The following is a 9,848-nucleotide window of genomic DNA, read 5'->3' on the forward strand; positions in this document are numbered from 1 at the left end:
GAATATGGAGGGACCATGGAGCATGGAGGGAGCGAGGAATATGGAGGGACCATGGAGCATGGAGGGAGCGAGGAATATGGAGGGATCGTAGAGCACGGGGGGAGCAAGGAATATGGAGGGAGCGAGGAATATGGAGGGATCACGGAGCATGGGGGAGCAAGGAATATGGAGGGACCATGGAGCATGGGGGGAGCGAGGAATATGGAGGGACCATGGAGCATGGGGGGAGCGAGGAACATGGAGGGATCGTGGAGCATGGGGGAGCAAGGAATATGGAAGGACCATGGGGCATGGAGGGAGCAAGGAATATGGAGGGAGCGAGGAATAAGGAGGGACCATGGAGCAAGAGGGGAGCGAGGAATATGGAGGGAGCATGGAGGGAGCGAGGAATATGGAGGGACCATGGAGCATGGAGGGAGCGAGGAATATGGAGGGATCATGGAGCATGGGGGGAGCAAGGAATATGGAGGGAGAGAGGAATATGGAGGGAGCGAGGAATATGGAGGGACCATGGAGCATGGGGGGAGCGAGGAATATGGAGGGATTGTGGAGCATGGGGGAGCAAGGAATATGGAGGAAGCGAGGAATATGGAGGGATCGTGGAGCATGGGGGAGCAAGGAATATGGAGGGAGCATGGGGGGAGCTAGGAATATGGAGGAACCATGGAGCATGGGGGGAGCGAGAAATATGGAGGGACCATGGAGCATGGAGGGAGCGAGGAATATGGAGGGAGCGAGAAATATGGATGGATCGCGGCGCATGGGGGAGCAACGAATATGAAGGGATCATGGAGCATGGGGGGAGCGAGGAATATGGAGGGAGCGAGGAATATGGAGGGAGCGAGGAATATGGAGGGAGCTAGGAATATGGAGGGATCATGGAGCATGGGGGAGAGCAAGGCATATGGAAGGACCATGGAGCATGGGGGGAGCGAGGAATATGGAGGGATCGTGGAGCATGGGGGGAGCGAGGAATATGGAGGGACCATGGAGCATTGAAGAAGCGAGGAATATGGAGGGACCATGGAGAATGGAGGGAGCGAGGAATATGGAGGGATCATGGAGCATGGAGGGAGCAAGGAATATGGAGGGATTGTGGAGCATGGGGAAGCGAGGAGTATGGAGGGACCATGGAGCATGGGGGAAGCGAGGAATATGGAGGGAGCGTGGAATATGGAGGGAGCGAGGAATATGGAGGGAGCGAGGAATATGAAGGGATCGTGGAGCATGGGGGGAGCGAGGAATATGGAAGGACCATGGAGCATGGGGGGAGCGAGGAAAATGGAGGGACCGTGGAGCATGGGGGGAGCGAGGAATATGGAGGGACCATGGAGCATGGAGGGAGCGAGGAATATGGAGGGACCATGGAGCATGGAGGGAGCGAGGAATAAGGAGGGATCATGGAGCATGGGGAAGTGAGGAATATGGAGGGACCATGGAGCATGGAGGGAGCGAGGAATATGGAGGGATCATGGAGGGAGCGAGGAATATGGAGGGATTGTGGAGCATGGGGAAGTGAGTAATATGGAGGGACCATGGAGCATGGGGGGAGCGAGGAACATGGAGGGACCATGGAGCATGGAGGGAGCGAGGAATATGGAGGGACCATGGAGCATGGGGGGAGCAAGGAATATGGAGGGACCATGGAGCATGGAGGGAGCGAGGAATATTGAAGGACCATGGAGCATGGGGGGAGCGAGGAATATGGAGGAACCAAGGAGCATGGAGAGAGCGAGGAATATGGAGGAGCCAATGCGCATAGAAGGAATATGGAGGGAGCGAGGACAAAGGTGGGAGCAAGGGAAATATGGAGGGAGCAATGAATATGGAGAGAACTTGGAGAATGGAGAAAGTGAGAAATATGGAGAGAGCGAGGACTAAATTGGGAGCGTGGAATATGGATGGACCATCGAGGAATATGAAGGGATGATGGAGTGTGGAGGTAGCAAGAAATGTAAAGGGAGTGTGGAATATGGATAGTGCGTTAGGGAAGACTGGCTGCAAGGAATGGTCCCAGAATGTATTACAGGAACCGTCTGGATATTCGAAATGCTTTGTCAATTTTTTCAGCCATGATACTACAAATTTCTGGCTTTCTCTCAATTTACGTAAACTTCACTCTTTTTATTTCCTCTATGTATTCCAGGTTCTCATCCTTTCTTGAAACTTCTCAACTCTCCTGGTTTCTTGTTTCTTCAGACCTCATGAGTCTTCCTTGTCTTGTTTTTGCAGTTTTCTGACCCTTCCAGTTCTTACTTGCTGAATGTCTTATGTTTCCTCCTCTTTTTCCTCCAGACCATTTCTTATTTCCTGAATCTTCTTAATTGGTTCTTATTCTAAAATTTCCATTATTTTTCTCATTTACTTCAATTTGTGTATTTTTTTTGTTCTTATTTCATGGATCTTGTGACTAGTTATTTCCCTGTCATATATCAGACAGTGGTGCCTGTAGAAGTCAGTTATTTCCCTCTCATATATCAGAATGTGGTGCCTGTAGAAGTCAGTTATTTCCCTCTCATATGTCAGACAGTGGTGCCTGTGGAAGTCAGTTATTTCCCTCTCATATGTCAGACAGTGGTGCCTGTGGAAGTCAGTTATTTCCCTCTCATATGTCAGACAGTGGTGCCCGTGGAAGTCAGTTATTTCCCTCTCATATATCAGAATGTGGTGCCTGTAGAAGTCAGTTATTTCCCTCTCATATGTCAGACAGTGGTGCCCGTGGAAGTCAGTTATTTCCCTCTCATATATCAGAATGTGGTGCCTGTGGAAGTCAGTTATTTCCCTCTCATATATCAGAATGTGGTGCCTTTAGAAGTCAGTTATTTCCCTCTCATATATCAGTCAGTGGTGCCCGTGGAAGTCAGTTATTTCCCTCTCATATATCAGACAGTGGTGCCTGTGGAAGTCAGTTATTTCCCTCTCATATGTCAGACAGTGGTGCCTGTAGAAGTCAGTTATTTCCCTCTCATATATCAGACAGTGGTGCCTGTAAAAGTCAGTTATTTCCCTCTCATATGTCAGACAGTGGTGCCTGTGGAAGTCAGTTATTTCCCTCTCATATATCAGACAGTGGTGCCTGTGGAAGTATAATAAAAAATTATTATAATAAAATTGTGTCATATCCAAGTAGTAGCCTTCTTTAAAGCCGTATCCGAACCTTATTGCTAAACAGTTGGCAATACAGATAGGGAAATAACTCAGTTCCACAGGCACCACTGTCTGATATATGAGAGGGAAATAGCAGACTTCCACAGGCACCACTGTCTAAAATATAAGAGGGAAATAACTGACTTCCACAGGTACAACTGTCCGATATATGAGAGGGAAATAACTGACTTCCACAGGTACAACTGTCCGATATATGAGAGGGAAATAACTGACTTCCACAGGTACCACTGTCTGATATACGAGAGGGAAATAACTGACTTCCACAGGCATCACTGTCCGATATATGAGAGGGAAATAACTGACTTCCACAGGCACCACTGTCTGATATACGAGAGGGAAATAACGGACTTCCACAGGCACCACTGTCCGATATACGAGAGGGAAATAACTGACTTCCACAGGCACCACTGTCTGATATATGAGAGGGAAATAACTGACTTCCACAGGCACCACTGTCTGATATACGAGAGGGAAATAACGGACTTCCACAGGCACCACTGTCTGATATATGAGAGGGAAATAACTGACTTCCACAGGCACTACTGTCTGATATATGAGAGGGAAATAACTGACTTCCACAGGCACCACTGTCTGATATATGAGAGGGAAATAACTGACTTCCACAGGCACCACTGTCCGATATATGATAGGGAAATAACTGACTTCCACAGGCACCACTGTCCGATATATGAAAGGGAAATAACTGACTTCCACAGGCACCACTGTCCAATATATGATAGGGAAATAACTGACTTCCACAGGCACCACTGTCCGATATACGAGAGGGAAATAACTGACTTCCACAGGCACCACTGTCTGATATATGAGAGGGAAATAACTGACTTCCACAGGCACCACTGTCTGATATATGAGAGGGAAATAACTGACTTCCACAGGCACTACTGCCTGATATATGAAAGGGAAATAACTGACTTCCACAGGCACCACTGTCTGACATATGAGAGGGAAATAACTGACTTCCACAGGCACCACTGTCTGACATATGAGAGGGAAATAACTGACTTCCACAGGCACCACTGTCTGATATATGAGAGGGAAATAACTGACTTCCACAGGCACCACTGTCTGATATACAAGAGGGAAATAACGGACTTCCACAGGCACCACTGTCCGATATACGAGAGGGAAATAACTGACTTCCACAGGCACCACTGTCCGATATACGAGAGGGAAATAACTGACTTCCACAGGCACCACTGTCTGATATACGAGAGGGAAATAACTGACTTCCACAGGCACTACTGTCTGATATATGAGAGGGAAATAACTGACTTCCACAGGCACTACTGTCTGATACAGTGGGGCAAAAAAGTATTTAGTCAGTCAGCAATAGTGCAAGTTCCACCACTTAAAAAGATGAGAGGCGTCTGTAATTTACATCATAGGTAGACCTCAACTATGGGAGACAAACTGAGAAAAAAAAATCCAGAAAATCACATTGTCTGTTTTTTTTTTCATTTTATTTGCATATTATGGTGGAAAATAAGTATTTGGTCAGAAACAAAATTTCATCTCAATACTTTGTGATATGTCCTTTGTTGGCAATGACAGAGGTCAAACGTTTTCTGTAAGTCTTCACAAGGTTGCCACACAATGTTGTTGGTATGCTGGCCCATTCCTCCATGCAGATCTCCTCTAGAGCAGTGATGTTTTTGGCTTTTCGCTTGGCAACATGGACTTTCAACTCCCTCCAAAGGTTTTCTATAGGGTTGAGATCTGGAGACTGGCTAGGCCACTCCAGGACCTTGAAATGCTTCTTACGAAGCCACTCCTTCGTTGCCCTGGTGGTGTGCTTTGGATCATTGTCATGTTGAAAGACCCAGCCACGTTTCATATTCAATGCCCTTGCTGATGGAAGGAGGTTTGCACTCAAAATCTCACGATACATGGCCCCATTCATTCTTTCATGTACCCGGATCAGTCGTCCTGGCCCCTTTGCAGAGAAACAGCCCCAAAGCATGATGTTTCCACCACCATGCTTTACAGTAGGTATGGTGTTTGATGGATGCAACTCAGTATTCTTTTTCCTCCAAACACGACAAGTTGTGTTTCTACCAAACAGTTCCAGTTTGGTTTCATCACACCATAGGACATTCTCCCAAAACTCCTCTGGATCATCCAAATGCTCTCTAGCAAACTTCAGACGGGCCCGGACATGTACAGGCTTAAGCAGTGGGACACGTCTGGCACTGCAGGATCTGAGTCCATGGTGGCGTAGTGTGTTACTTATGGTAGGCCTTGTTACATTGGTCCCAGCTCTCTGCAGTTCATTCACTAGGTCCCCCCGCGTGGTTCTGGGATTTTTGCTCACCGTTCTTGTGATCATTCTGACCCCACGGGGTGGGATTTTGCGTGGAGCACCAGATCGAGGGAGATTATCAGTGGTCTTGTATGTCTTCCATTTTCTAATTATTGCTCCCACAGTTGATTTCTTCACTCCAAGCTGGTTGGCTATTGCAGATTCAGTCTTCCCAGCCTGGTGCAGGGCTACAATTTTGTTTCTGGTGTCCTTTGACAGCTCTTTGGTCTTCACCATAGTGGAGTTTGGAGTCAGACTGTTTGAGGGTGTGCACAGGTGTCTTTTTATACTGATAACAAGTTTAAACAGGTGCCATTACTACAGGTAATGAGTGGAGGAAAGAGGAGACTCTTAAAGAAGAAGTTACAGGTCTGTGAGAGCCAGAAATCTTGATTGCTTGTTTCTGACCAAATACTTATTTTCCACCATAATATGCAAATAAAATGAAAAAAAAACAGACAATGTGATTTTCTGGATTTTTTTTTCTCAGTTTGTCTCCCATAGTTGAGGTCTACCGATGATGTAAATTACAGACGCCTCTCATCTTTTTAAGTGGTGGATCTTGCACTATTGCTGACTGACTAAATACTTTTTTGCCCCACTGTATATGAGAGGGAAATAACTGACTTCCACAGGCACCACTGTCCGATATATGAAAGGGAAATAACTGACTTCCACAGGCACCACTGTCCAATATATGATAGGGAAATAACTGACTTCCACAGGCACCACTGTCCGATATACGAGAGGGAAATAACTGACTTCCACAGGCACCACTGTCCGATATACGAGAGGGAAATAACTGACTTCCACAGGCACCACTGTCTGATATATGAGAGGGAAATAACTGACTTCCACAGGCACTACTGCCTGATATATGAAAGGGAAATAACTGACTTCCACAGGCACCACTGTCTGACATATGAGAGGGAAATAACTGACTTCCACAGGCACCACTGTCTGACATATGAGAGTGAAATAACTGACTTCCACAGGCACCACTGTCTGATATATGAGAGGGAAATAACTGACTTCCACAGGCACCACTGTCCGATATATGAGAGGGAAATAACTGACTTCCACAGGCACCACTGTCTGATATATGAAAGGGAAATAACTGACTTCCACAGGCACCACTGTCTGATATATGATAGGGAAATAACTGACTTCCACAGGCACCACTGTCCGATATATGATAGGGAAATAACTGACTTCCACAGGCACCACTGTCCAATATATGAGAGGGAAATAACTGAATAGCAACTCCACTAAAGAAGACTCAAGGTCTCCAAAAATTCATTTTTATGGGCAGTCACCCCCTCCAGGAATGGGTGGGTGGAGAGTGGCTGTTAATCTGGTATTTTGCACCTGTGTTGCTAACATCTTGCTTTATGGGCTGGCTGCACCCTGCAGTGCATTTGTTCTTAGACCCAGGCAGGTAAGTGTTGCTGCCTTTTTTCTGCTGTTTAAAAATGAATTTTTGAAGACCTTGAGTCTTCTTTAGTGGAGTTGCTATTCAGTTATTTCCCTGTCATACATCAGACAGTGGTGCCTGTGGAAGTGAGTTATTTCCCTCTCATATATCAGACAGTGGTGCCTGTGGAAGTCAGTTATTTCCCTCTCATATATCAGACAGTGGTGCCTGTGGAAGTCAGTTATTTCCCTCTCATATATCAGACAGTGGTGCCTGTGGAAGTCAGTTATTTCCCTCTCATATGTCAGACAGTGGTGCCTGTGGAAGTCAGTTATTTCCCTCTCGTATATCGGACAGTGGTGCCTGTGGAAGTGAGTTATTTCCCTCTCATATATCAGACAGTGGTGCCTGTGGAAGTCAGTTATTTCCCTCTCATATATCAGACAGTGGTGCCTGTGGAAGTCAGTTATTTCCCTCTCATATGTCAGACAGTGGTGCCTGTGGAAGTCAGTTATTTCCCTCTCATATATCAGACAGTGGTGCCTGTGGAAGTCAGTTATTTCCCTCTCATATATCGGACAGTGGTGCCTGTGGAAGTCAGTTCTTTCCCTCTCATATGTCAGAGAGTGGTGCCTGTGGAAGTCAGTTATTTCCCTCTCATATATCAGACAGTGGTGCCTGTGGAAGTCAGTTATTTCCCTCTCATATATCAGACAGTGGTACCTGTGGAAGTCAGTTATTTCCCTCTCATATATCAGACAGTGGTGCCTGTGGAAGTGAGTTATTTCCCTCTCATATATCAGACAGTGGTGCCTGTGGAAGTCAGTTATTTCCCTCTCATATATTGGACAGTGGTGCCTGTGGAAGTCAGTTATTTCCCTATCATATATTGGACAGTGGTGCCTGTGGAAGTCAGTTATTTCCCTATCATATATCGGACAGTGGTGCCTGTGGAAGTCAGTTATTTCCCTCTCATATATCGGACAGTGGTGCCTGTGGAAGTCAGTTATTTCCCTCTCATATATTGGACAGTGGTGCCTGTGGAAGTCAGTTACTTCCCTATCATATATCGGACAGTGGTGCCTGTGGAAGTCAGTTATTTCCCTCTCATATATCAGACAGTGGTGCCTGTGGAAGTCAGTTATTTCCCTCTCATATATCAGACAGTGGTGCCTGTGGAAGTGAGTTATTTCCCTCTCATATATCGGACAGTGGTGCCTGTGGAAGTCAGTTATTTCCCTCTCATATATCGGACAGTGGTGCCTGTGGAAGTCAGTTATTTCCCTCTCATATATCAGACAATGGTGCCTGTGGAAGTCAGTTATTTCCCTCTCATATATTGGACAGTGGTGCCTGTGGAAGTCAGTTACTTCCCTATCATATATTGGACAGTGGTGCCTGTGGAAGTCAGTTATTTCCCTCTCATATATCAGACAGTGGTGCCTGTGGAAGTCAGTTATTTCCCTCTCCTATATCAGACAGTGGTGCCTGTGGAAGTCAGTTATTTCCCTATCATATATCGGACAGTGGTGCCTGTGGAAGTCAGTTATTTCCCTCTCATATATCGGACAGTGGTGCCTGTGGAAGTCAGTTACTTCCCTATCATATATTGGACAGTGGTGCCTGTGGAAGTCAGTTATTTCCCTATCAAATATCAGACAGTGGTGCCTGTGGAAGTCAGTTATTTCCCTCTCATATATCGGACAGTGGTGCCTGTGGGAGTCAGTTATTTCCCTATCAAATATCAGACAGTGGTGCCTGTGGGAGTCAGTTATTTCCCTCTCCTATATCAGACAGTGGTGCCTGTGGAAGTCAGTTATTTCCCTCTCATATATCGGACAGTGGTGCCTGTGGAAGTCAGTTATTTCCCTCTCATATATCAGACAGTGGTGCCTGTGGAAGTCAGTTATTTCCCTCTCATATATCAGACAGTGGTGCCAGTAGAAGTCAGTTTTGGGCTCCATTTCCCTTGTCCTCTATCTGCAGCCTGGAAGATAACAGCAGAGAATAAACAGCCTTCATCAAAATGTATCCATTACAATGTGCAGGAAAGTTCCATTATTTGTCAAGCATTATCTGTGCAGCTACCATTGTGTCTATATGTTTTCATGTTCCTCCCAAATAGGAGCAGTTACCCCAAATATCCCTGAGTGTCCTTACATATAACATCATAGGAGCATCCATATAGATCAGAAATGGGAGCTCATACATACAGAACATCAATGTGGACAACTACTCAGGACAGGAACGAGAAACCTTCCATAGATCACTGATGGAAATTCTCATATCGGACACCATTGGAAATGTACAAAGAAAAGAATAGTGAACCCAGGTATAGAACATCAATAGTAATTAACAAAAACAAATCTTTAATCCCAGCATCATCATAATTACTGACGTTCAGATGCAACAATAATGGAATCAAGTGTCCTGAACATCAATGGGAGCGTTTATTTAGAAAATCAATGGGAATTCTGGTAGAGAATATCAATGGCAGCCTTTACCTGGATCAATGAGAACAATATTGAGAGACTTCCAATGTATAGAATATTGATATCCCAGAACATCAATGGTAAGAAACGAACATCACCATCATCATTGTCGTCATTGTAAAGTCTATGGTCCTGATTCATCGCTGTCCTTGTGGCTTTTTCTGGAATAGAGATGAATCCAATAAGTCTATAAAAAATGAACGTTATGTTTGTTCTTTTTTATTATTTAATGTATCCCTTTTCTAAGTTGGTTTAATCGTTTTTTTGTCATTATAGGGTGGTTTTGCTTATCTCTGTGTTCTAGACTAATTCATGCTGTACTCAGCAATCCTACAGAGAATTATCAGCGTTTTCCCACCAACAAAGTTAATTGTCAAATTCTTTTTTAATCAGTAGATATTGGAATAATAATAATAATTTCCATAATTGGATGTTTAATAATAATGTTCCTGTG

At 45.2% G+C, this 9,848-nt stretch overlaps 1 protein-coding gene across 1 annotated transcript; it reads right to left on the minus strand.

The window, feature by feature from the left end:
- Nucleotides 1-443: 443 nt before the first annotated feature.
- Nucleotides 444-1,981, minus strand: LOC141049058 (uncharacterized; the record flags this gene model as incomplete). Its single annotated transcript, XM_073545173.1, has 1 exon — nt 444-1,981. A coding segment is annotated over one exon (924 nt), but the record flags the coding sequence as incomplete, so codon positions are not given.
- Between the last annotated feature and the right edge of the window lie 7,867 nt (nt 1,982-9,848).

The sequence above is a fragment of the Dendrobates tinctorius genome, unplaced genomic scaffold, assembly GCF_039654945.1.
Source record: "Dendrobates tinctorius isolate UK_male_01 unplaced genomic scaffold, ASM3965494v1 ptg000142l, whole genome shotgun sequence".
Lineage (NCBI taxonomy): Eukaryota > Metazoa > Chordata > Amphibia > Anura > Dendrobatidae > Dendrobates > Dendrobates tinctorius.